Source organism: Muntiacus reevesi, chromosome 2, assembly GCF_963930625.1.
Source record: "Muntiacus reevesi chromosome 2, mMunRee1.1, whole genome shotgun sequence".
NCBI classification, from domain to species: Eukaryota; Metazoa; Chordata; class Mammalia; order Artiodactyla; family Cervidae; genus Muntiacus; species Muntiacus reevesi.
The window spans coordinates 211,051,014-211,078,653 of NC_089250.1; the positions used below are offsets into that span (position 1 = coordinate 211,051,014).

Consider the following 27,640-nt stretch of genomic DNA (forward strand, 5'->3'; position numbering starts at 1 on the left):
TCTATGATAGGATACCTTGGGGACTTCACCGGTGGTCTGGAGGTTAAGAATTTGCCTTCCAGCGCAGGGGATGCAGGTTTGATCGCTGGTTAGGGACCTAAGATCCCACATGTGACAAGATCCCATATGCTGCCGAGCAGCTAAGCTGGTGATGAGGAGCCCGAATGCCACAACTAAGACCCTATGCAGTCAAAAATAGATACATAAATTAAAAAAAAAAAACCTCTAAAAAATAAGACACCTGGGTTATAAAAGTTAAAAAAAATAAGCAAAGTGAAACAATTTTGGTTTAAGCAAGTATTTTATGCAATAGACATATTTTTTTAGAAAAATAAACCTGTGAGCAGTGATTAAATCACAGGGGATGACACCATCAAAGACATTTTTTGGGAATTTGGATACAAACTATATACTAGATGAGAGGGAGTCAGCAAGTTTCGTAAGTGTGACAACGGTATTATGGGTCTGCAAAAAAGAAGAGCATTGTTCTGGAGAGATGTATGTTGAAATATTTAGGCGTGAAGAGTCAAGACATGCCTGCAAGTCATTTTCATGGAGAAAGAGGCAGAGACAGAAACCAACGGGGGTGGGGTCTGTGGGTGGGAGAGAGACAGGAGGGAGGGAGGGAAGGAACTTGGCAAAATGTTAAGAGTTAATGTGCTGGGCTTAGTTGCTCAGTTGTGTCCAACTCTTTGCAACCTCATGGACTGCAGCCCGCCAGGCTCCTCTGTCCATGGGATTCTCCAGGCAAGAATACTGGAGTGTGTTGTCATGCCCTCCTCCAGGGGATCTTCCTGACCCAGGGATTGAACCCAGGTCCTCCTGCATTGCAGGCGGATTCTTTACTGTCTGAGCCACCCGCTCCCAGTGACTCCAGGAAATTCCCTGGCAGTCCAGTGGTTAGGACTCCACTCTTTCACTGCAGAAGGCCCAGGTTCAACCCCTGGTTTGGGGAACTAAGATCCAGTAAGACAAGAGTCTTGGCCAAAAAAAAAAAAAAAGAATTAGTGAATTCAGTGAAAGAAAATACTGACAGGCATTATACTATTCTTTTTTTCCTGTAGTTGTGCAATTTTTCAGGGAAAAAACCCCAAGAGAATGAGATACATAAAATTCAGAATATTTGTTTTAGGGAGGGAGGCAGACAAAATGAAGGAGAGCATGTGGGTGGGTGTATGTTACTGGCTCTGTTCTGATTCTTAGATTCTTAGAGGTGGTGGGTTCATGGGCGTTCACTGTAGTATTTATTAACAAGCGCCCAAACAAGTTGTGAATATGAATGAAAAAATAAAAATAAATGAATACTAAATGCAGTGTGGTATCCTGCATTGGAGTCTGGAATGTGAAAAGGATATCAATGGAAAAACTGCAGAAATCTACCCCAAAGCTTGGTTCATTGCAGGCACCACCTGATGTTGAGTTTTGACAAGTGGACCACGGTTCTACAAGACTTTAGTGTCCTACATGGGTGAGACTGTATTTGGGAATTCTGTACTATCTTTGCAAGTATTTGTAAATGAAAAATTATTTCAAAATAAAAAGGTACAGCCATCAACCAATTGATTGCTCGTCACAAGCAGGGATGGATGGCAGAGTGAGTCATGTGCTGGGGACCACGACGGAGCTGATCAGTGCATGGCATCCCCTGGGGAGGGGGAGGGGAGGGAAGAAGGCACTCCTTCTCTCCCAGGGTTCTCTCGGGCCGGGCTCTGTGCCTGCATCAGCCCGTCTCCCTTCCCCGGGATGGAGGTGGGTGGCGGGTGGACCACAACCTGCCTGGGCAGGTGATCCAGGTTCCTCCTGGAGCCCAGCTGCCTGGCCTCCAGCTGACCCACTGCAACAAGAGCCTGAAACAATGGCCACCGAAGGGCTGTTTGGCCGGGGCCTCCTCCTCTGGGGCTCCTCCAGGCCCTCCCATCTGCCAAACACGAGGATCCAAGCCCTCCATCGGCTAACGACACATGCCTGGCGGAGAGAGGACCTGGCGATTTACACAGTGATGCTCTTCATTCCTCACGAAAAGCCTGACCTCCAGGTGTTAGGATCCCCGTTTTACAGATAAGGAACCTGAGGCTCAGAGGCGTCAAGGTGACTGGTCACAGCCACCAAGGCCACATGGTTTGCGATGGGAGGCACTGAGGCTCAAACCCAGGTCTCTCTGACCCCTGGGTGCCAACTTCCCACCTGAGAACAGCCCAGCAGCTTGGCAGAGGGCTTCCTCCCAAATTCTCTTGCAGCTCCATCTAACTGTAAATTAAAAATTCACTTGCAGCCTGAATCTGCAAGACAGGCTGGGCAGAGCAAACATCAGGTTTTCTTGGGGGGGGTGGTCTATCCTGTATGGACGATCCTGGGAGCGGACATACTCATGGCCCTTGCCAAGGGAAGTTACCTCCTTCCCTCTCCCCTCCCCTTCCCTCCTTCACGGTCCCAAGGCCAACAAGGCCTAGGCTGAACTGTGGCCACGACTGGCCAGGTGCAGAAGGCCGCCCACTAAGTGTGATTGGTAGAGCATCAGTGCCCAACGTGGGTAAGGTGGGCAGAGGCAGTCAGCTGACCACATAGGCTGGGGCTCCGCTGTGCCAGGGGGCAGGGAGAAGGGAAGTATTCTGAGGCCACGATCCTTAGACTACAACAGCGGCAAACAGCCAGGGACCTGAGAACGGATGCTCCCTGCGGGCCGAGCATCTGGTCTGTCTGCACGTGTTCACGATTACAGCCCCAGCACCCACAGAAACGCCCGACACATCACAAGCACTCGGCAAACAACTGTCCGAGAAATTAAACTCCCACGCGCCAGGCACTCTTCTTAGACCTCGGCACGGATTCATTCACTTAATCCTCCTGACAACACTAGGAAGCTGGTCCTAGGAGTATCTCCCTCCTGCAGATGGGGGAACCAAGGCACAGAGAGAAAGCCATCTGCCCGGGTGACACAGAGAGTGAGCAGGAAGCCACGACTCATCCCAGATCACTGACCCCCTGGCAGTACAGACTGAAGGCTCATCACGACTCAGTTTCTGCACGTGGGGAGGAACCTGATCTCACTTCTACCCCATCCAGCTCTCTCTGCACCCATAAGCCTAAACCCATGTTTCCACCTGCCTCCCCGAGCACCTTTGCTCTGCACATCCCCGTCCAGACTCTCCCCAGGCCTCCCTCAAACCTGTCCCTCCTCCCGTCTCGTGGGTCCCTGGCCCCACCCTCCCACACGGTCACTCAGGAGGGAAACCTCGGCTGAATAGTGGCTCCCAAAGCTGTCCACCCCCTAATCCCTGGAGCCTGTTTCTTCACATGGCAGAAGGGACTATGCTGCTACACTTAAGGATCTTGAGACGGGGAGATGATGCAGGATTATTCGAGTGGACCCCAAATGCAATCACAAGAGTCCCTGGAAGAAGCAGGCAAGGTCAAAAGCAGAAGGAGTGGGGACATCAGAGGTTGGATGGATGTGCTCTGAAGATGCAGGAGGGGCCACAAGCCAAGGAAGGCAGGCAGCCTCTAGAAGATGGAAAAGACAAGGAAACAGATTCCCCGGAAGAGTCTTTTAAAGGAACCCGCCATGTGGACACCCTGACTCCTCCTGTAAGGACATGAACCTGTGTTGCTTTCAGCCACTGAGTTACTCCAGCCACAGGAAACCCCACCCCTCTGCGCCCCTTGGCCTCCAGCTACATTTTTTTCAGGGTGTCCCAGATGGTAAAGAACCCATCTGCCAATGCAGGAGACATCAGAGATGTGGGCTTGATCCCTGGGTTGGGAAGATCTCCTGGAGGAAGAAATGGCAACCATTCCAGTATTCTTGCCTGGAAAATCCCTTGGACAGAAGAGCCTGGTGGGCTGGAGTCCATAGGGTTGCAAAGAGCCGGACACAACTGAAACGGCTTAGCACGCGTGCACGCATGGTTTTTCAAGTAAGCGTGTATGGATGTGAGAGAGAGACCATAAAGAAGGCTGAGGGCCCAAGAATTGATGCTTTCACACTGTGGCGTTGGAGAAGACTCTTGAGAGTCCTGTGGACTGCAAGGAGATCAAACCAGTCAATCCTAATGGAAGTCAACCCCGAATATTCATTGAAATGACTGATGCTGAAGCTGAAGCTCCAATACTTTGACCACCTGATGCGAAAAGCTGATTCACTGGAAAAGATCCTGATGCTGGGAAAGACCGAAGGTGAAAGGAGAAGGGGGAGGCAGAAGATGAGATGGTTGGATGGCATCACCGACTCAACGGACATGAGTTTGAGCAAACTCCAGGAGACAGTGGAGGACGGAGGAGCCTGGTGGGCTATAGTCCATGAGGTCGGGAAGAATCAAACATGACTTAGTGATTGAACAACAACAACAACAAAATCCAGGTACATCCTGTCACCTTTGATGCAGCAAGAACATCTCGGCTGGCCTTCCTGAATCCATCCTCTCCTCTGCAAGTCACTCAAATTTATCTAAACAGTCTGTCTGACCATGTCCTTCCGTTGCTTTAAACTCGCTGAGGGCCTCTCTGTTGTCCGTGGGGCAAATCCATTCTCTTTCTCCTGGTGAACAAGACCCTCTGCTGGAGTTTTCACCCAGCCCTGCACTCCCCGGGTCCCCACCCGAGAGGTGGAGGGGAACCTGCTGTTTCATGAAACAGACAACGGAAGCCCAGGCCTCCTCTACTTTGTAGGGAGGAGAGGAAGCCTCTTCCCGCTCACTTTGTACAGCATCTATAATCCCGAGCAGCGGGGACTGGGGCCGGCTGAGAAGCCGTCGTTGCTCAGGGCCTGACCTCTGACGTCCTTGCAAGATGCTCAGTCACGTCTCTGGGCCGTGGGAGCCTCAGGGTCACAAGGGGAGAAGGGCCTTCTCCCAGGGAGAAGGGGGTTCTTCCACTCACCCCCAGGACACCACCCTCTCCTGGCTCCTCCTGACCTACAAAAACTGAAGGTACCAGGGTCCTGACCCTCTGACTCCACTCACTCCTGATGATCTCGTTCTGTTTGGGTTTTGTTTATGTATTTTTATTTTTTGGCCTCACTAGGCGGCATGTGGGATCTTCATTCCTGGATGATGGATGTGCCCTCCTGAATTGGAAGTGCGGAGTCTTAACCACTGGACCACCAGGGAAGTCCCCGTTTGGGCTTCAAATATTACCAGCAATGCGCTTGTGATTCTTCAAATGAGACATCAAGTCTGGACCGCTCACCTGAATCCTCTGCTTGTATGTCAAACTGCTCTTGGAGATGTGTGCACATGCTCAGTCGTGTCCGACTCTTTGTGACCCCAAGGACTGCAGCCCGCCAGGTCCTCTGTCCTTGGGATGCTCCAGGCAAGATCACTGGAGTGGGTTGCCATTTCCTCCTCCAGGGGATCTTCCTGACTCCAGGATCGAACCCTCGTCTCCTGTGTCTCCTGCACTGGCAGGCAAATTCCTTACCACTAAGCCACCTGGGAAGCCCCCAGACTTAATAAGCCCCCAACATGCCTGAGACCTCCCCCAGTCCCTTTTCCAGCACCTCTTCCTGCATCTTCTGAATCTCAGCTACCTACTGACACCTCCACCCTTGCAGAAGCTCAGTCCAAATTCCTGAGGTCAAGCTTGACTCCCCCCACCCATCCTCTTGCTCACAGCCCCCACCAGCAAATTGTTGGTTTTAGCTACAAACTCTGCCCAGAGTTGAAAACTCACCACAGCTACAGCCACCCCTGAGGCTCGCTTGCGTTGCTTCGACCACCTCCTTACATCGCCTCCCGCTGCCTCCCTGCGTGTCCTCACCCAGCAGCCTGAAGGGTGAGATCCAGTTTAGGTATATCCTAAACTGGATTCTGTTTCTCCTCTGCTCCGAAGCCTGCCCTGGCTCCCAGCTCCCTCGGAATAAGGGTCGGCACCCTGATCCAGCTCCCACAATCGGCCTTCTCTCCCACTTCCACCCCATCTCCTACCATGTCCTCCGCTGGACCTCACCTCCCACCCAGGCAGGGGACTGAGGGCCTCTGCAGTCGGTACTTGGCCTGCAAGTTTCTTCCCTATGTGACTGCCCCCCGGCTCACTACTGCCCCCTTCAGGCCTTTGCTCACAGGCCTTCCCTGGCCACCCCCACATCGAACTGCTGCAACTCCCTAAAAATAAACACCACCTCTCCCATCTGACTCTCAGCCCTCAACATCTGGTACCCTTGGTCCTTCGCACATCGTCTGTTCTCTGCAACCACACCAGAATGTAAATCCCATGAGGCAAGAAAGTGCAGAAAGTGAAGAAATGTGAAGAAAGTGAAAGTGTCACTCTCAGTTGTGTCCAACTCTTTGCAGCCACATGGACTGTAGCCCACCAGGCTCTTCTGTCCATCGGATTCTCCAGGGGGGTCTTCCCTACCCAGGGATGAAGCCCTGGTCTCCTGCCTTGCAGGCAGATTCTTTACCGTCTGAGCCACCAGGGAAGCCCTCAGCCCCAGTGTCCGGTCCAGTGGACACTTCGGGACTGTTCATGGACTAAGTAACCGGCCATTTGCTCCCAAAGCTGAAGGGGTCCCTTCTGCAGGCTGTGTCGTCCAGTCCCCAAGCCTGCAGAGGGACTACAGAGGGTCCCAGTGTCCCCATCCCCGCCTCCCACCACCATGCGGTCTCTTTTGCCACCAGACCCCTGGAGGTGGCTCAGACGGTTAAGAATCTGCCTGCAATATAGGAGACCCGGGTTCGATCCCTGGTTCGGGAAGATCTCCTGGAGAAGGCAATGGCAGCACACTCCGGTATTCTTGCCTGGAGAATCCCATGGACAGAGGAGCCTGGCGGGCTGCAGTCCATGGAATCGCAGTGAGTCGGACACAACTGAGGGACTAACACTTGCACTTTCTTTCCCTGGAGGTTGGCAAGATCCAGTCCACCCAGGAAACCAGGTGTGCTGAGCCATCCTTTGTGCCCCCCTCCCCCACTCAGGCCTCCACTTTTTGTGGCTCAAAGACGCATTTATCACCCAGAGAGCTTCGGCTGGGCACGAGGCGCCGGGTGACCCCAGAGCTGACCCTATTCCAGCCCAAATAAAGGCGTTGGTTGTTCCTGTCGGCTTGGGTGGTCCCAGCTGGGGAACTAGTTGGGGTGAGGTTTTCTGGAATGCCGCAGAAAAGTTTGAAGCCCCTCACTGTTCCTGTCTGGGGACCGAGCCCCCTGCCTAACAACGGCTGGGAACCTTGGGGGGGTCCTCCCCTCACCTGGCAGAGTTGGAGGAGGTCAGGGCTGGGACCACCACCAACCGCCCCAGGGGCAGGGTGGGGGGCAGCCTGTGACCCCCACTGGGCCCCCACAGGCCAGGAAAGGGCGGGGTCTCCTGACACCACATTGTTCCACGGCCCACGGGGCCGCCTCGCCTGGAAGAAAGGAGGCAGGCGGCCAATTCTGGGCCTGGCAGCCGGCTGTCTGCCCACAAAGGCCTCCGGGCCCCGCCCAGCAGATGCCAGCTCCTCCCGGAATGGCAGAAGGGAGATCATTACCGGAGCCTAATTAACAAAGAAAAGCAGAGATAATTAAGTGGAGAAACATGTGGCGGGCGCTGGAATTGTGATATTTTTAGAAACTTGAGAAAGGACGATCTTATTTTGAGCCCTCAAGAGCCTGACGGAGTTGGAAGGGTGGAGAGGGGGTGCGGTAGGGAAGAGAAGAAGGGGGCGTGTGTGTGACAAGGCTGGAGGGTGGACCATGGAGGCTGTCCCTGCTCCATGTGACCTCAAGGCCGAGAGATAGCAAGTTTACTTTCCCAGGTCAAAGACAGTATGTTAATTCATCCAAGGTCACAGACAGTAAATCCAAGGTCACCTAGCTCCTGAGTGGGGCCAGCAGGGGACTTTTTCCTGTTCCTATTCAGTCCCTTCCCCAATGCCCTCTGCTGGGGTCACTGTCAGGCCCTTCTCCGGAAAGTCCACCCCTCCCAGCACCCAATGAGCAACAGGAGACCTAGAAGAGGCCCTGTGGGGACAATGACAAGAGGTGCCATGTGGGGCTGGGGCCATTCTCTGCTCATGAAAAGTCAAAGTATTAGTCACTCAGTCGTGTCTTACTCTTTGCAACCCCAGGGGCTGCAGCCCGCCAGGCTCCTCTGTCCACGGGATTCTCCACGCAAGAATACTGGAGTGGGTTGCCATGCCCTCCTCCAGGGGATCTTCCTCATCAAGGGATGGAATCTGCATCTCCTGCATTGGCAGGCAGATTCTTTTCCATCCAAGCCATCGGGGATCCTTCCCGCAAAAGGGATCACAGCCTTGGCAGACCCTTCACCCAGAGCTGAGCTTCTCAAACTGGGCCTCAGGCAACACTGGGGTGGGAAGTAGGTCAAACGGGATGCCGGCAAGTTGTATTTTCTCAGCAGAATGTAATCTGACATAGTTCCTTAAATGAAAAGCCAAGTGGAGGGTTTATGGAGCAGGGCCCTTCCGAGGTAAAGCTGGGGCCCAGCAGAGCTTGAACCCTGGCCCGCGGGGGTGCTCGGGCTCCGGGCGTGGGGACGTCAGCGGAAGGGCTTGCCAAGGCCGGGTCTGCAGGGTCCAGTCCACGCTGCAAAGCCAGGCCTTCCAGGCCCTCCACGCTCCGGCCTAGCCGGCCTTGCCCGCCCGAACACAACAGGCCATTTATTCCTCTTCTTCTTGCCTCGTTGGGGCACCCAGGACAGCCCTGGTGGGGCTGGGGATTTGTCCCACTCCTCAAGTAGGGGAAGGAGCCGGAGGCGCAGGGGTGGTGCAGGTCAAGGGCAAAACCGGACTTGCTGGCCTTAAGCGGAAGTCGGTAGCTCTGCTCTGACTATGGGGTGCCTAGCCCCTTTTCTCGGGTGGTGAGTGGGAGTACGGGGGTGGGGGTTCCTGGCTGCTCACCACAGAGTTCCCTCAAGCTGGCAGGGAGGATGAGCTGCCGGAGACCAAAGAACCCAACCAAAAGAAGACGAAGCTGGCCTGAGGCCTAGGGAAACTGTGTGTTTAGCCAGAAGAGACCAGGAGCAGACAGCTGTGGGAAAGCCTGGAGCAGGGCAGCATGGGTGTCAGTGGGTGGGGAGGCCCCTGGGTCTGCGCCCTCCCTGGTTCTAAAGGGCTGGGGCTCTGGGCAGACAGGCATGGCATGCACAAGCCAAAGGTAGCTGCAATGGGTAAAGCCTTTCCCCATCTCCTGCAGCGCCCTGAGGTGAGTGGCTGCTTGGCTGCCTCCAGTGACGGGGAACTCACTACCTAACAAGACCCGACCTCCCCCCCCCGCCCTTAACTGCTGTTTTTCAAGATCAGTTCTAGAATATTCATTTCCTTGATCCCTCTGGTGTTGCCTAGGCCTCTGCTGCCATCTGAGATCTGCAAAGAGCTGCCTGACTCAGCTCTTCTGACCAGCAAATCCCTCCACCTTCTTCCCTCAGGCTCCACCTCCTCTGATCCTTCACAGGCTCCTCGCCCTCAAGGTCCCATGGAGGGCAGTGAGCTTCTGGGCTCTGCCCTGGGATCTCTCTGCCCGGTCCACGCTAGCCAGAGCGGTGGTTGCAGCTGCCACCTTCACCCAGGCTGGGCCCACCCCCAGTGCCACCTGCAGGCTCTGGGCACCACTTGGGTCCTGCCAACTGCACACGTGCTCCTGGGTTTCTCACAGGCCTACAGATCCGGCCCTGAAGATGGACACCACCGTCACCCTTCTGGGACCCTCTGCCCTCACTCCCCCCTGCCACTTCTAGATCCTAATTCCACCCACCCCTGGGTCCTGCAGCCCACGCTGCCCCAGTTTTGCCTTCTCCCATCCACCTCGGTGGGTAGAAGAGTGGTTACCATGGTAATCATAAGAGAAGACAAATCCAACCCTGTTATTTCCTTGACAGAAAAAGCCTGCAATGCTATGGGAGAAAGCTTGAGTCACCAGCGTTTACGTCAAGGCCATGTATGATTCCAGCCTCATCCTGGTGCTGCCGTCCACCCCCACCGCCCAACACCACTGGCCCAGGCTCCAGAACAGCCCTGGGCGTGACTGTGGCCCTGCACTAACCACCTGGCTGCTTCCTTCAGCCCCGGTGTGCTCAGCTGCAAAATGGGAACGAAGAGAGTACTGACGTTGCAGGCTTGCTGTGAAGACACCACGAGGCTCGGGTCAGAGGCCCAGGGCCAGGCATGCTGTGGGTGCTCAGCGAGGCACCGAAATTGCTCAGGGCTCGGGAAACCTAGGCTGCTGCCGTCCTACCTCCTGGGGATCCACCTGCTGGCAGACACGCCTTCCAAGGCCCTGACCCTCCCTGTCCTGACGTCCTCTCCTCCCTCCAGCCATGTCTAAACCCCTTGGTCATCAACAGTGGCGGCCTCTCCACAGTACCCAGGTCATACATTCTTCCGGGACTATTCCTTCCCATCTTCCCAGTCCTTCCCCTAGGACCCTGACTCTAACAATCCTTCTTCCCACACCCCTCCGCCCCAAGACACAGTCTTCTGTCCCCATCACCCTTACCCTGTCCCTCTCTGGGCAGAAGGTCTCTGTCTGGCACATGGTCTCAGCATCCCCCATACCCCTCCTGTTCCCAGGGGGACGCCCTTCCTCTGGCCATCTCCCCATCCTCTCTGGGTCACTCATGTCTTTAAAATCACACCATCACTATTCAATATCCAAACCCCTCTGCTACACCCCGTTTCACCCTGCAGCTCCTACCCCTTCTCTGCCTTGTCCCTGATGAGTTCCATGTCTTTTCTCTCGTTCTCCCCCCGAGCCCATGATTCCAATCAGGTCCCCTGCCCTCCTTGAAACTGCTCATGACCATGTCACCTCTGGACCCCTGGGCTGCTCTGTCCCACAGCCCCATCTCAGGTATGACCTTGCAGCAGCACTGGGCCCGGGTGATCTGTTTCCTTCTCCAAGTTTGTCACTCAGTTTCCAGGACATCACACCCTCTGGGGTTCACTTATCTCTCCTCTGCTCTCAGAGGGCCCCAGAGTTCTTCCTCGGACCCTTCGTGACTGTCCAGGCCCAACACTGCTTCGATCCAGTTTCATGACTGATATACACGGGATACAGAATGGCTCCCGACGGCCTGTCTCCTGTGGGGCTCTCTCTTGTTTACAGATCCAACTGCCTTCCCAACCTATTCATCTGGGTGTCAAATCTGCCCACCACTCAGATCCTACCTCCCCTCCTCCTCCAAAGTCCTGATGCCATCCTTGCTCTTTCTTTCCCACATCCCTCATCCATACTCAGAAATCCCGTTGGGGGACTTCCTGGTGGTCCAATAATTAAGACTTCGCACTTCCATTGCAGGGGGCATGGGTTCAATCCCTGGTCTAATCCCTGGAAATAAGATCCTGCATACCATGAGGCTTGGCCAAAAAAAAAAAAGCAATCTTGTTGACCCTATTTTCAAAATATGTCCAGGGCCCCAGGGCCTTTGCACTAATGCTCTTCTCCGTGAATGTCTTGACCTAGATTTCTATATGGCTTATACCCTCTCTTCATCCAGGCCTTTACTCCTGGTAACCTCTCTAAAACTGTGCTCTTGAAAGAAAGCCCTATTTTTGTATTTGTCTCCATGGCACTCATCACTATTGAATATATTATTTGTTTTTATTTATCTGCCTCCCCGACTAGAATATAAGCACCATGATGGCAGAGTTCTTTTTTTTTTCCTATTTTGTAGTCCCAGATCTTGCTTGGCATAGAGAAGGCAGGCATTCAATAATGTTTTGTTGTTGTGCAAATAGTTGAGCTCAGAGGACTGTGAGCCTAAAGGGTTAGACAGGAGTAATGTTATAGGTGCTGAGAGCCAGAAGGGGGCAGCAAAGACCTACCTAGTACGGATTGGGGGGTGGGGTGGGAAGAGCCTGGGAGCGGGCTGTGTGACCTCCAGTGAGCTCCTTAACCTCTCTGAGCCTGTTTCCTCTTGTAGGACTGGCTGGGGAGGAAGCGGGGAAGAAGATCAAATGTGCTGGTATGGGAAGGCTTGGTAGCTGGCAGACCATTGAATGAGCAGATGTGAGGTGTCCACGGGGTGAGGAGTTGCCCCGTTGTTCACTCTTGGGGGACAGGGCTGGCATTTAACTATACTGCACCCCAAGGACAGAGCATTATGTGATTTAAAGACACGGGAAAATGCTTATCTATTAAGCATGCATGTTTGTAAGTTTATAGAAAGCACAAGATATACAATTAATAAGCTTGGGGGAAATCTGGAAGAAATGTATCATCATAATAGTGAATAGCCATTTATGGACGTCCCTGGTGGTCCAGTGGTTAAGAATCTGCCTGTCAAAGCAGAGGACACGGGTTCTCTTCCTGGTCCGGGAAGATTATACATGCTGCTGGGCAACTGAGTCCGTGCACCACAAGGTGATTGAGCCCGAGCTCTGGACCCTCGAGCCACAACTACTGAAGCCCATTCGCCTAGAGCCCGCGCTCCACAAGAGAAGCCTGCACACCTCAGTGAAGAGGAGCCTGCTCGCCACGACTAGAGAAAGCCCACATGCATCAAATAAAAACCCAGCAGAGAAAAAAAAAAAAAGAGAGAGAGAACCTCCTCCAGGAAGCCTTCCTGACCCCCTGGAATAACAGTAATGACTGCCAACCCCACTGGCCGAGCCCTTCCCATCACAGCTGGTCCAGAACTGACTACTTTACAAAGACTTCTCTGAGTCATCGGCAGAGGGAAACCGTCCTCCACGGCTGACCCACCGCTGCCCACCACTCAGTCACCCAGATCACCTGGGGAAGCAGGTATGACCAGGTCCATCTCACCAAAGAGGAAGTGGAGGCTTGGAGATGAGAAATAATGATCCCAGGGTCACATGGTTAGTAAGAGGGGTCAGGGCTCTCAGCCTGGGTCTGTCTGCGCGCCAGCCTGTGCTCTCCCATGGCCCCCACACTGCCTCAGCCCTCAACCCCAAAGCACATTATCTGCCACCCCTCCACGTGCCCAGGGCTCCCGCCTCCGGTACAGCCCCCCTTCCTCCAGGCTCTGGCGCCTACCACCGTTCCACCTTCCCTCGAGATCCGATCTCCTGCTTCCATTCCCCTTGGAACCCCGGGAGCTGGCACGTATCAGGCTTCCGTGACTCCGACAGTCTGGGGACAGCCCTTTCTGGGCCAGGAGAGGCACCCAGTGACCTCTGGTGAACCTCGGAGGCACCAGGGAGCCTGGATGCCTTCACAGCCCAGTGTGACAAGTGGCATGAGTAAGCGCAGAGCTGGCCTGCTCCGACCCCTCCAGGCTGACACCTGGCCCAGGGAGGCAATGCCTGGAAAGGCGCTGGCAGTTCCACCTCTGAGGCCTGGGGCCAGGGCCACATTCCCGTCTCCTCTTCCAGGCAGTCTGCCATCCTCTCCAGTACCACGTGGGCAGAGAAAGCATTTCCAAGGGGCTTCCCTGGTGGCTCAGATGGTAAAGAATCTGTCCGCAATGCAGAGGACCCGAGTTTGATCCTGGGCTGAGAAGATACCCTTGGAGAAGGAAATGGCAAGCCACTCCAGTATTCTTGCCTGGAAAATTCCATGGACAGAGGAGCCTGGCAGGCTACAGTCCATGGTGTTGCAAACAGTCACACAACTGAGTGACTAACATTTTCATTTTCTCTACACACAACAGGGGCTATGGGGAAAGCTGATGGGAGGGTGGGCAGACTGGCACAGAAAAATGGGGAGCAGGTGGCCGACACGGGGTAAAGGCTGAGAGACTCAAGAAGCTGCTCAAACAGGAAGATGCGCCATCAAAACCCCCTTCCGGGAGGGTGAGCCGTGGTCAGTGGAAGAGGTCACCCCCAGAAGGAGGCAAAGGCTGCTGGCTGCCGCTCTGCCCCCAGCATTTCTCCCCAAAGTCCGGCTCGCCACTATTCGGTGCCACCCGTCTGGCATCAGATGGAGCAGGGAGCCAGGGGTAGGGTCAATGCTTCCTCCACTACGGGTTGGGCAACCCAGGAAAGTCACCGAAGTTTCCTTGCCCTATTTCTTCATCCTTAAAAAAGGGACAGAAGGATTTTCCTGGTGGTACAGTGGATAAAAATCCGCCTGCCAACGCGGGGGACATGGGTTCGATCCCTGGTCGGGGAAAATTCCACACGCCGTGGAGCAACCAAGCCCGTGTGCCTCAACTAGTGAGCCTGCACGCTGCAACTCCTGAAGCCCACGAGCCCTAGAGGCTGTGCTCCACAACAAGAGAAGCCACCGCGATGAGAAGCCTGCGCACCACAAAGCTCCAGCTTGCTGCAACTAGAGACAGCCCGCGCGCAGCAGTGAAGGCCCTGTACAATCCAAAAAAAAAAAAAAAGAAAAAGGCGGAGGGGCGGGCAAGGGACAGAAAAAGGTAACAGGGCCAAGCACTGAACTCATAGCCCAGCACACATCAGGGGTCAGAAACGACATTTTCTTGTTTTGTTTTCAAACTCATAAAAATACATGCATGCTCCTGGAGCTGCTGTATTTTCAGCCTCCATGGGGCCTGGGTAGGAAGGCCTGGGGAGCACAGGCCATGCAGAGGGGAGGCCAATGGATGGCCTCGCAGTGTTTCTCCAGCAGAGGGAGGCCTGCCCGCTCCCACGACGGCCGCTTCTAGGAGCAGGACGGACACTGCCCAGCACGGACACCTACTGGGCAGAAACAGAAGTCGGGGTGGGCAGCGGCTTGAAGCTGATTCAGTGGTACAAGTGCTGACGGGGTCGCATGGCCCCTGCTTCGGGGCAGGCGAGTGGACCACAGGCCGCCGGCCACAATCCTGGAGGCAGGCAGGTCCACAGCCAGCTGGGCGGCCTGTCATAGGGCAGGGATGGGCCTGGGAATGCGATGAGAAGAGGACCCACAGGCCTGTGATGTCCTCACGAGCACCTGGGCCCTCCTTTCCGTGTTCTGTCCTGCAGCCCCCAGCAGCCGGGGGCCCCACCTCCCCACGGGGGCGACCTGCTCCAGATCACGGGCCCAGAGGCCGGCCAGGCCACCTGCTGGTCGCGTGACGCGGGTACGTCACTGAGATGTGAGTCTCAGTTTCCCCCTGAAAGTCAGGCTCTCGTCCTGAACTCCCAGCTCTAAGGAGTAAACGAGATGCCTCCTGTGTGTGTCCATCGCTGTAACCTTGGTACCCAGCACAATGCCTGGCAGTGGGAGGAAGGAACTCCAGAAATACGTGTAAAACGGACCCAGGTGAAGCGGTCCGCACTGGGTCTGATGCCCAGAAACCTCTTGGCAAGGTTTCCGCCAGGGCCACCGTCTCTACCTTATTGACATCATCTGATCGCACCTCTGAGAGTTCTAGAAAAACCCCTTGGGCCTTGGATTCCTGCTGCTCACCCATCTGACCACCTGCTTCTCCTTCCCTCTCCTCCTGGCTCTCCCGAGGCCCCATCAGAGCCTTCCTCTCCTGAAACTCTCTCCGAGCACCCCTCCCTCTGTTTCTCCTCCTGGGGGTCCCTGCAGCCGACGGCATCTGCCACATCACTGTACCCCTTGGTGAGTCTGATCCTTCCAGGTCGCCCCCTCCCCAGAAGCCCACCAAGCCAGGCCGGGGCGCAGGGAACAGATCCAGGCAGGAGGGTCAGGGTGCACAGAGACGGGTGGTGAGTGACGTGGCCGGGGCCATGACATCGAATTCCTGTTGTTGTTTAGTCGCTAAGTCGTGTCTGACTCTTGCGACCCCATGGACTGTAACCCACCAGGTTCTTCTGTCCGTGGAATTCTCCAGGCAAGAATATCGGGGGGTGGGTAGCCAGTCCCTTTTCCAGGGGATCTTCCCGATCCAGCAATGGAACCCATGTCTCCTGCATTGCAGGTGGATTCTTTACCACTGAGCCACCAGAGAAGCCCTCAGATTCCTGTACTGCAGGCTCTTCATGTCCCCAGCACAGCCTCCCCAAGGGCCCGGGGCTGCCAGCAGCTCTGGGCAGGAGGGGAGGAGAGAAAGCAAGGCTCTGGGCCCAGAACAGGCAGCCACCTCCTCGGAGGCCTGGGCCATCCCTCAGTACTGATCGGGTGGTCGTGTCCCCCCCGCATGTCTGCTCATTCAGGGCTTGGGAGGGCCAGGACATAGCCTGGGGGAGGATGGATGGGAGTGGATGCCTTGAAAAGGGCCAGGAGAGGCGTTTTACAAAGTGGATAAACGCTTACCCACACCTTACCACCAAGCTTGTGGGTTCCCACGCAGACACTCCTTCCTCTGAAGTTAGGAACCCACCTGCCATCAACCTTATCTGCTCAGCAAGGCCCCTCATGCAGGAAGTTGGGGACTGACCCAGCCGGGTCCTTTCCTCCTGAATCCCGGCTGGGTGAAGCTTAAAAGTCACCCATGCCCCCCCACCATCCCTTTCTGCGACGAAGGAACCAGGTCCAGATTCTAACTTGACCTTCCTCCCCGCTTCCCCCAGCCTGGGGCCAGTTCCCAAGGCAGACATGGCAGGGCTCCCGCTCCGGGGCCCCAGAAGCTGGGCCCCACAGTGAGCTCCGCTCCGGCCTCTGCCCCTAGCGCCGCGGCCCGCCCCTGCCCCCACGCCAAGTGGCCCTCCCATAGCCAGCGCCTCTTACCAGGCTTCGGGATAAGTCCTTGGAAAGGCCTGAAAAGAAAGAGTCGGGAGTGTCAGGGAAGGGTCTGGGAGCTGGTGAGGAATGTGTGGGGCCCACCCCAGACCAGCTAAACCAGTGTCTGCATTTGAGGGGGTGGCGGTGGTGGGCTGCATGGTATGGACTGTGGGATCTTAGTTCCCTGACCTGGGATCAAACCTGGGACCAGGGCAGTGAGAGCACCAAGTCCTAATCCCCGGATGGCCAGGGAATTCCCCAGAAATTGCATTTAACAGGATGCCTGGGGCTCCGTGTGCATGGGACGCTGGGACTCTGGGACCCTGGGATCCTGGGACCCCGGGACTCTGGGACCCTGGAACCCCAGGACGCTGGGATCCTGGGATGCTGGGACCCTAGGACTCTGGGACTCTGGGACCCTGGGATGCTGGGACGCTGGGATCCTGGGACCCTGGGACCCTGGGTCTATGGGACCCCGGGACCCCGGGTCTCTGGGACCCTGGGACCCTGGGACCCCGGGACGCTGGGACCCTGGGACGCTGGGACCCTGGGATCCCGGGACCTTGGGACGGTTGGCAGGGCCTCTGGGCACCAGGTGGAGCAGGGTCTCCCACTGGCGCCGCCCTGCCGGCTCCACAGCGCCATGCGTATCACTGTCTCGTCTCCTCCCCTCTGACACAGGCCAAGGCCTCTCTCCCAGGGGAAAAGGAATGTAGCGAGCAGCCACCGAGGCAGGGAGATGGGGCCCATGAAGGATGCCCCTGCTATGGTGTATGGGGGGTGCAGGGGACCTAGTCTCATCTCTTTGGAGCTCTCTGCACCCCAGCTGGCCTGCAGGCCCCCCTCCTCCAACCCCCAGGATCCAGGTGATGCTGGGAAAGCCACCTTGTCCAGCTGGAAGGCCAGGATGACCCGAAGGCCAGGTCAAGGGTCCACAACTCGAGGCCCCGCCCGGCCCATGCCTCCTCTCTCTTCCCCCGTTCCCTGAGTACCTGGTGACGGTGAACTTGATCTTGTCAGCCACCGCGAGGATCCTCTCCAGGTTCTGGGAGCCAAAGGTGCAAGGCTTTCGGAACGGGATCCCCGGGGGCAGCCCCTCGATGATGACCGAGCCGGGGTTACTCTTGATCCGCTTGTAGGGCACCTGGACCGGGTACTTGATGCCCAAGGCCTCCCCTGCGGACGAGAGGGACGGAGAAGTGTTGTCGGGAGCCAGAGGCAGGGCTGGTGTGTTGTCAGCAGCCAGGGGTGCTCTCCATACGAATGTGATACACCCCTGCACATCTGGGAATGGGGGGCGTCGTGTAGTGCTACAGACAGGCACAATCAGTAGGGGACCGGGAAGTGGGGGGCCTTAGGGAGATGGGGTGTGGTTCTGTGCCCAAGCCGGGCCGAGGAGCAGGCACGGGATATGTGGCTATGGTTGCTGGGGAGAAGACCGCTCCTAACGTGTCAGCCTCACAGCTTGAGAATCTGAAAGCCAACTTGCAGATGGTACCTTGTGGGCACACGTGGTCCTTCCCTACAACTCCTGATCCTCCTTCCTCTGTGAGGTTCCGCCTCACCCTGGCTCTGGACCAGCCTGGCCTGAGAAGGCAGATCGCAAGTGGGAGCAGGGAAGCCAGCCAGGGTGCAGCTCAGACCTCAGGGCCCTCTTTCTGGGGCTCAGCCTCACTCGCGATGCCCACCTTCTGCAGAGGGCAGTGGTATGTCCATCCCAGGGCCTGTACTTTGTCCTACAGCCTGGGGGCTGTCCTGAGGTCACTGCTGACCCACTCTGAGCTGCTGTCTGCTGGCAGGCTGACATGAACATCCATGGCTCTCTGACTAGGTGGGGTGTACCATGGGAGCATCCTGCTGGACCAAGGGCTGGACATCCCCAAGTGTCCCAGGTAGCCCGCTTATGAAGACAAGCCAGCAGAAATCTCCCATGTCTTGGACAAGCAGAAACAGCTGAACTTTCTCTGGGCAATAAACTAATTTTTATCTCATGGACACTGGGAATGGTATCCAGTTCCAGTTATAGTCGCTCAGTTGTGTCTGACTCTTTGCGACCCAATGAAACGCACCACGCCAGGCCTCCCTGTCCATCACCAACTCCCGGAGTTTACCCAAACCCATGTCCATTGAGTCGGTGATGCCATTCAACCATCTCATCCTCTATTGTCCCCTTCTCCTCCTGCCCTCAATCTTTCCCAGCATCAGGGTCTTTTCAAGTGAGTCAGCTCTTCACACCAGAATGGTATAACTGGTCTCATTTCCCTTTTTGCTCTGGCTCCTAGGAAACTCAGAGCCCCACATTCAGCAAGTATAGAACTACTGAGTCTTCACATCCCCCCTGGTTTGCGCCATTGTCAGCTTGTCTGTTCAGTGTTATTGAGACGTAACTCACATATCATAACATTTACCATCTTAAACAATCCAGTGGTTTTTAGTAGTAGTCATCGTGTTTTTTGCCACATTAGTGGCATGTGTGGTCTTAGTTCCCTAACCAGGGATTGAACCTGTAGCCCCTGCATTGCAAGTGTGGAGGCTTAACCACTGGATCACCAGGGAAGTCCCAGTGCTCAAGAAACGTCTGCATGCGGATTGAGTGGTCTTCCGGGAGGAGATCACGGCCCCACCTCTCTTCCTTTCTGGCCGGGGCACCCTGGGGCTCACCATATTTCTTATTGAACAGATCCTGAACTTGCTCCCTCAGCGTGTTGGCAATGTCGATCCGCGAGAGTCTGGCGTCATAATTTTCTGCCAAGTGAAAAACAATTACGGATTTGGGCTGTTAAATGAAAAAGCACTTGATGACTTTTACAGAATATGATTTTCTAATTATGGGGAACTCCTTCTTGGGCAATTATCAGCTCCTTGGAGGGGGCCCCTCGGAGAACTCCGGCACTAACATCTTGACGGGGACGTGTGTTTGCTCCGGAAGAACGCACACTGTTGTGACAACAGCGATGAGTCGGAAATTAAGTTAATTGTTGACATTTGAAAACCACACCGATGAGCCAGACCTGGAGGGGAGAGACCCCACGAAGGGGAGCAGTTTCTTGCATCACGGTGAGTGGAGCAGGGCCTCGGTCAGGGTCAGCAGGGGGGCAGGAGGCTAAGCAGGGACCTGAGGTCACTGACCATGACCCCGTGGAGGCAGGGAGCCAGCCTGCCAGTTCCCACGGTCACTCGCTCACTCACCCGAAGGGTATCTGCTAAGAAGCCCATGTGTCCACACACGCCATGAGGTCCCCGGATGTTGGGGAGATTACAGCCTGATGCTGCCTTGTGGGCAAAGAGAGGCGGGGGGAGGCTGGAGGGGAGGGGATGGGTCTCTGGGCAATTGGACCCAGTTTGCTAAAAGGGCTGAGGATGAACAGCCATGGGGTAAGGTGAGAGACTCGACTCCCCTCCCCCCCCCCGCCCCCCGTAGCAAGTTCTGGCCTGGGGAGGAGTGAGAGGCTTGGTGGTAAGCAGGTGCCCCTCTGGGATTTGGGGCCCAGGTCCCCAGGCTCCACCACCCCCAGGGGCTGGCCCTTCTTGTCTCTGTCTGGCTGACCCCACTTTCTCCTGAGAGTCACAGGGACCACCCAGGGCCCACCTGGGGAACACCCACCCTGGGGGACTTGTAGTCACTCTCCAGAGCTGCTGTGACACGCACATGGACAGCTGCTCTGAGTCACAGCAGCCCCCACTGATGCTACACACACACACATACGCACACACACACTCACACACGTATGCTCATCGTGTTCAACTCTTTGTGACCCTATGGACTGTACGTAGCCCACCAGGCTCCTCTGTCCATGGGATCTCCCAGGCAACAAAACTGGAGTGGGTTGCCGTTTCCTCCTCCAGGGGATCTTCCTGACCAGAGATGGAACCTGTGTCCACTGCATTGACAGGTGGAGTCTTGACCGCTGAGCCACCTGGGCAACCCACTGATTTGATCTTAACCAAAAGGCAGAGTGGTCCTACCAGCTCCCACCGTCCGGAGGGATGGGATGGAGCCTCCTCCACCCACTGTTTCTCACCCAGGGTCCCCCCTTCAGCCCTGAGCCCAAGCTTTGCCCCATCCTCCACCCACCTCTGTCCACCCCTCCTTGGCCCGGTCACAATCCCTCCCTTTGAGGAGAATCCTCCTTGCCCCCGGCAACTCCTCTCTTCTGATTTCAAAGCACGAACGGCATGGCCGGCTGCCTAACACGAAGCGGGCAGGTCAGCTGCCTCCCCCGACTGACAGCGAGTGGCTCCTGCAGCCCGTACCCCACCGTCCCCTGAACCCCTAGACGCCTGGCAGAGTCTCCCTAGAGCTGATACACTACAGACCTGCCTGGCTGCCCGCCCACCTGGCTCAGACCACCCACCTTGGGGGGCCCTGAGGTTGGCAGCCAACCCCTCCCCCCCCCAGCCTGGCCCTCCAAAGGCCAGGTCAAGGTCATGGCGCTGGGACAGGGTACCCCATCCTGAGCTGCAACCTTACCTTGAAAGCCCTGTCTCTTCAGGCTCTCGTCCACAAGAGGGTCCCCGGAATCCCTCTCTGGGGGCGTTGGGGGAGGGGAGAGAAGCCAGGGTGAGCGGGTAGCTCCTGGGACCCGGGACAGAGGTGGCATCTGGTGGGGACAAACTTGGTGGGGAGGGTGGTGGGGGATGCCAAGGGGGACGGAACCAGGAAGGAGGAAGCAGGAGGAGGGGCGGTGGCAGACGCCTGGGACCCTTCCCACACCCAGCCCGTGACCCTGGACAGGGTACCTTGGCTGTCCGCAAGGGGCTCTTTGACTCCTTCCGTGAGCAGCTCAGGCCTGCAAAACACAAGAGGAGCTATCACTAAGGTCCCTCGAGGCCTCCCCAGCTCTGCCCTCTGGGCCTCAGTCTGCACATCTGTACAATGGGCCCTCTTGATTCTGGACAGTCCAGGTCTTGGGTCTCTTTGTCCCAGGCAGGGTCCTGCCGACAGATCTGGAGGTGTGAGATCTGGCAGCTGTGCTGGGCTCTGAGGATCCAGCCGGGAGTGAGACCTTAGTTCCCCGACCAGGAATTGAACCCGTGCCCCCTGCATTGGAAGTTCAGAGTCTTAACCAGTGGACCCCCAGGAAAGTCCATGTTTTTAGTATATTCAACAAGGTTGTTTATGCAGCCATGCTTGCATGCATGCTAAATCGCTTCAGTCACATCTGACTCTCTGTGACCCCGTGGACTGTAGCCCGCCAGGTTCCTCTGTTCACAGTATATTCCAGGCAAGTATACTGCAGTGGGTTGCCATTTCCTTCTCCAGGGAATCTTCCTGACCTAGGGTATTGAACCCATGTCTCCTATGTTTCCTGCACTGGCAGGAGGGTTCTTTATTATGAGTGCCATTGGGGAAGCTAATTTCAGAACATTTACATCTTCATCTAAAATGTATCCTTTTTAAAAGTAAGATCAGTAAGAAGTGGCTATTTTTTTTCCCACTAATATTCCCAATAGTATTTTTAGCTAACTTTTTGAAAGGAGGAATACCAAAATAAAAAAGTGCTCAATCTCTCTCTTCCAATTAGCTCTTAAAATCACCCCAACTAGTCCTTAACCCTAACATCCCAATGGTTCCACTGGACAAAGTTAATCACTCTTTTCTACTTGAATCATTTTTTTCACTTGGCATTCAGGAAACTGGGATTACTTAAATTCATTTTAAAATTTGGTGTGTATATATATATATATATATTTAAGAAATGAATGTGGATACTGACAACCACATGAATGAGTCTCAAAAGCTGAGTGAAAGAAGTCAGAACCTGTGAGATGCACAGTGCATGATGCCATTTATATGACATTCTGGAAAAGGCAAAATGACAGATAACTCATCAGTGGTTGCCCGGAGCTGGGGTAGCCAGCAAAGGGGCACAAGGGAAGTTTCTGTATCTTTTAAAAAACTTTTATTTATTTTGTAAATCTTTCAGTTATGTCACAGACCCTGTGGGATCTTAGTTTCCCAATCAGGGCTCAACCTGCGCCCTTTGTGTTGTCAGCACGGAGCCTTAACCACTGGACCACCAGGGAAGTCCTGTTCTGTATTTTGAGGGTAGTCATGTGACTGTATGAGCTTGTCAAAAATCAAAGAGCTGTACATTTAAAAAGGGTAAAATGAAACTTCAATAAACCTGATACTAAAAAAAAAAGCCAAAAAAACCCAAACCATCTTGACTGAGGGCGAGGAGCCCTTTGCTAAGCCTTGACCTTCACGGCCACTCTATAAACGGTACAGGGTGCCCCACCTGACACCCTGAGCAACCTGCCCAAGGTCAAGGGGAGGAACAGAAGGAGCAGGACTCCACCCAAATGCTTCCAGTTCTCAGTTCGAGGGGCTGGACGAGGCAAGCGGCCCCCACGTGTTACGTTGCTCCTGGATGCTGACGGCTTCCCACGTGCTGTCTGCCCCCCGAACTCTCCCTTGTGTCTGAGCCCCGTCATCTACCTCCCATCCCTCTCTGCAAGGGTCCCCCACACCTTAGATGTAACACAAGTCAGACCCAACTCCCACATTTTTTTTTTTAATATTTTGGCCATGCTGTGGGGCACGTGGGCTCTTAGTTCCCAGACCAGTGATCAAACCAGTGCCCCCTGCATCGGAAGTGTGGGTGCTGGGAGCCAGCACGCGAGATCCCACCCATGACAAGGTCATAAGGAGAAGACCTGACAAGCAAGGCAGATCAGGACTTCAGGAATTTCGAAAAGCTGCCCCGACGCTCACCTTAAAGATGATCTCTGTCTTTCTGATGCTTGCTATATTAGACTACTCCCTAATTTCTGTGACACAGATAGAAGGCCTTCCCCGATCTCTCTCCAAGCAGAATCAACTTAGAACTTTAATCAATATGTCTCCCCCACGGCGGTATCCTATAAGATTATCCAGGATGAAAGGAGTGTTTCAATTTAGACCCCTTTGCTGGCATTCTAATTCTAGCCTGCTTGGCAAATGCGTACTAATGTACATGACTGCTCACAACACCTTAATCATGAACAGCATAAAGAACCTGATCTCACTAAAGGCCCTAATAGGCACAGAGCCCTTCAGGGGGTGAGGAAGCCCTATTAGAGAACACAAAAATATTATTTTAAAAGTGGTTAGAATTGTTCATTTTAACCAGCAATGCTAAACAGGGGCTGCCTCACCAGAGCTGCAGAGTCTTTGTGTTGTAAACCTTTTAGATAAATTTAACTAATAACTTCTGCAAAAGGACTGACCTTTGTGTTCATTAAAGAATAGATTACAGGAAAACAGCTTTGCATTCACCTAGGTCATAAAATGTCAATAGGCCCCGAGGCCAGAAGATAATGTACAGGACACTCACAAAGAAGTTACAGGAAATAAACCCTGGTTTCCTGAAGGACAAGCTGATGTAATGTTAAACTATCTTCCCCTTAAAAATGTACTAACTTAGAATATAAAAGCTACAGTAAAAAATAAAGATTTGTCAGACTCTACTACACCCCCCTAGTCTGGTCTCTCTCTCTCTCTCTCTTTTTCTCGCCAATGCTGTTCATCCTGAGGGTACCCATGGATCCTGCTGAGGCTGGACCCCAGCATGTGGAGTCTCAACCACTGGACTATAGGGAAAGTCCCTCAGCTCTTGACTTTGACCTCCAACCTCATCATTGGCACCTTGAAAAACAGCATCACCACCATCCTAGCTGCTCAGTCCCCAACCTTGAGTCATTCAGGCCCCTCTTCTTCTCACACCCACATCGTATACATTGGCAAATTCTACCAGCTCCATCTTCAAAACACAGCCTGAACCTGATGACCTCTCGCCATAGCACCTTTACTGAGTCCAAGATGCCACTGTGTCTTCAGGGCCAGGTACAGTCTCCTCACTGGTCCCACCCTTCTCAAAACCACCCAGTGAGATCCAATTACATTTGAAATAAAATCCAAACCCTTTACGCCGGCTCAAGACTCTATACAATCCAGCCTTTGCTACCTCTTGTGCCTCGCCACTCACACTCTTCCCTTGCTCAATCCACACCAGTCACACACCGGGACCTTGCTAGACTTGAAATGCACAAGTGTGTCCCTGCCTCAGGGCCTTTGCACCTGTCATTCCCACTGCTTCAGTGCTTTTCTACCAGATATCTGCAAGGGCTGCTTCATTAGGTCTCTGCTCTGATGTCCCCTCCATAGACAGGTTCCTCCTGCCCCTCTCTGCCCCTTTAACCTGCGTTACAGCATTTATCTCTACCTGATATTATATTGGGGTTTTATATTATATATTATTATATTTATATTGGTCCAACTCAACAGCAGGACTCAATGGCATTCACTGATGCATCACTGCTGGCACATGGGTGGGCACTCAAGGTGCATTTGTGGAAGGAAAGAACCACGTATCCACTATCTGTACCTGGAGTACCACCCTCCCTGCTTAACCTGGTGCAAGCCAGGTTCCACGAGAGAGCTCCCTGCCCTGTACCCCAATGCTGGCCTGCCACTCTAGGCATGAAAGACACCCTGAGTCTCCCAATTTGGGGGCCATCTACTCCCCCGGGCAGAGCAAACCTTTAAGTGTCTCCTCTTTCTTGTTACTTTCAACCAAACCAAACCTAAATTTACAAGACATCCCAGTAACAGAGAAGCGTGAAACAGGTCACCCCCAGGTCCTCCCTCATCTTTTAAAAATTTAATAGCTGCCTCCATCTCCTCCAGGGGGGAGTTTATATCTCAGTTGGGCACACAGGCTGGATGCAATGGAGCTCCTTGGGGCCTCGCTGACGAAAACTAGATGCTTCAGCAAAGAGAAGAGACCTGAAATGCCAACGCCCAATTTTCCAATCCAGGGAAAATGGGGCATTGTCAATCTGGATGCCTCCAACCTCCAGAGGATGCTCAGAATGGTCCAGGAGATCAAGCCAGTAGGCATATTCCCGTTTTACATCCAGCCAAGCTCTCCTGGGGACTGAGAGGGCGTCAATCTGGTTGCTTTTGGTCCTTCAGGCCTCAGCTGAGGCTGAGGCTGGGCAAACTTGCACCTGTTCAGTTAAGGCCAAACTTCATCTAGTGCCCTACTGTGCCAAAAAAAAAAAAAGCACCTTCCCCAATCTAAACAGGAAAATAGCTACTTGGCACTTCTCCTTGGTGCTGGGCAAGCCTGGAGCAGCTCCCGTGGACCCTGCCGGGCCTTACCTCTTGATGACAAACTGGATGCTGTTGCTGGCTTCCAGGATCTTCCGGAGCTTGGCGATCCCAAAGCAGTTGGGCCTGCGGAGGGAGATGCCTTCAGGCAGCCCCACCACAAACAGCTCCTCTGGGTACATCAGGAACTTGGAGTAGGGCACCTTGACAGGCTCCGAGATGCCAATGGCCTTGGCTGCAGAGATACGGCTGCTGTAGGGCCATCCAGATCTAGGGGCCACGAGCCTCGATTCCCACCTCCCATGTCTGCATGGGGGGGCCGGAGCCCTTTTCAAACTTAGCTCTTAGCTGAACCTTCCTGACCCTCCTGAGAGGTTAAGTACCGTCAGCCTCAGTCTTGTGGGTAAGCGACCCAGAGCCCAGAGGGGATGTGACTTGTCTCAGGTCCCAGGGTCCCTCAGCTCCCGGGGACGTGAATCCAAGTCAGTGGGACCCCCAATCTTACGCTCAGTCCATGCCCTCATGCCCTGGCAGTGCAGGAGAAACCACTGACAGCAGGTGAAACCTGGCATCAGCTCCACCCAAGTCCACTCACCCCTGTGCCACCAAAAAGGCCCTCTGGAAGGTCCCTCTGCCACCATAAATAACCCCAACCCCCCGTGTGGTCCAACACCACGCCTCGGGAACTGGAGAGATATGAGGCCCAGGCCAGGCACCGCCATTCACTAGTCACGGGGCCTCACACAAGCCATGGCACTTCCCCAGGCCTCAATTTTCCTCATCTGTAAAATGGGCATTAAGACGCAGGGATTTGATGAGACGGGATGGGAGAAGGTGTGTGAAGCACCTTGCCAGCGCCTGGCCAACCACAGGGGCTGAATGAAGAGTAGGCTTCTCCCCTGCCTTTCTAGTAGGAAAGATCTTGTCATGCGTGCATCCTCCTGAGGACCCTGAATGAGGGTGTCTGTGGGGGACAGAGGGGCAGTTACTGCTGACAGTTACAGCGGCCTCTCCAAGCTGAGGCTAAGGCAGACCGTGAGTGTGAGTGTGTTGATGGAGGAGACGGCAGTGCTGTGTTTCAGAGGATGGGGTTCTCCAGCAGTGCCTCAGTCTCCCCAGGAGGGATGTCTGGAGCTGAGGAAGGGGCTGGGCAGCAGCCCCTGCAGTGCCCCAGCCCCCCCGGCCCCTCCCTGTTCAAGAAGCAGCTGGGATGGGGGGGGTCAGTCCCTCTGATAACAGGCCAGCTGGAGGGAGACCCAGACACCCCCAACCCTGCCTGGCTCCTCGCTCACCGTATCGCGTGTTGAAAAGCAGCTCCACCTGCTTCCGCAAAGGCCGGATCACGTCGCCGTGACTGTCTGGAAGGCAAAGGGCAGTTTGATGAACTTCCCCAGAGGCAGCAGGACCCTGCTTCTCAGCTCATGTCCCATCTCTGCTGGCACCAAGGATGCCCTGTGCTGAGACCTTGGGAAGGGGAAGGGTGGTGATAGCGGATAACCCATTTCCGCAGAAGTGGCCTCTCTGCAGGCAGGTCCACAATTCCCAGGCTCAAATATCAGCTCGTGAAATCTGGTCCAGGGCATCACCAGGCCTGAATGGAAGGTTTGAAGCCTAAGGATGACCATGGGACTTTCTATGTGAACGTCACTCCAGACCAGCACAGTGACTTATGTATGTATGCATGCGTGCTCAGTCGTGTCCGACTCTTTGTAACCCCCTGGACGGTAGCCCACCAGGTCTCTCTGTCCATGGGATGTTCTGGGAAAGAATACTGAAGTGGGTTGCCATTTCCTCTCCAGGGGATCTTCCTGACCCAGGGCTTGAACCTGCATCTCTCACATCTCCTGCATTGGCGGGTGGACTCTTTACCACTGTGCCACCTGGGAAGACTCGTCAAGCACAGCACCTTAACTAGTGTGTGTGCGCTAAGCCTGCAAATTGAGTATGCGGCCACCAGGTGGCAGTAGATATCTGTTAAAACTATAGTCACGCTCCCCACTTTTGGGACTGAGAAAGAGACACTCCTCTCCTCTGACACCCACTCATTCCATTCCAGGGGCAGACACAGCCCCATCCTCACCTTGAC

At 54.8% G+C, this 27,640-nt stretch overlaps 1 protein-coding gene across 4 annotated transcripts in view; it reads right to left on the reverse strand.

Annotated features, from left to right (window-relative positions):
- Nucleotides 1-27,640, reverse strand: part of GTF2IRD1 (GTF2I repeat domain containing 1) — a 117,649-nt gene that overhangs the window by 19,432 nt on the left and 70,577 nt on the right. For 3 of the 4 annotated variants that reach the window (XM_065924807.1, XM_065924805.1, XM_065924804.1), the window contains 7 exons: nucleotides 26,847-26,912; nucleotides 25,606-25,789; nucleotides 21,198-21,247; nucleotides 20,929-20,985; nucleotides 19,119-19,202; nucleotides 17,450-17,633; nucleotides 16,464-16,492 (listed from right to left, as the gene is read on the reverse strand). In XM_065924807.1, the coding sequence (XP_065780879.1) occupies nucleotides 16,464-16,492; nucleotides 17,450-17,633; nucleotides 19,119-19,202; nucleotides 20,929-20,985; nucleotides 21,198-21,247; nucleotides 25,606-25,789; nucleotides 26,847-26,912 (654 nt within the window). The remainder of the gene's footprint in view (nucleotides 1-16,463; nucleotides 16,493-17,449; nucleotides 17,634-19,118; nucleotides 19,203-20,928; nucleotides 20,986-21,197; nucleotides 21,248-25,605; nucleotides 25,790-26,846; nucleotides 26,913-27,640) is intronic. The other variant, XM_065924806.1, reaches the window with a different exon arrangement.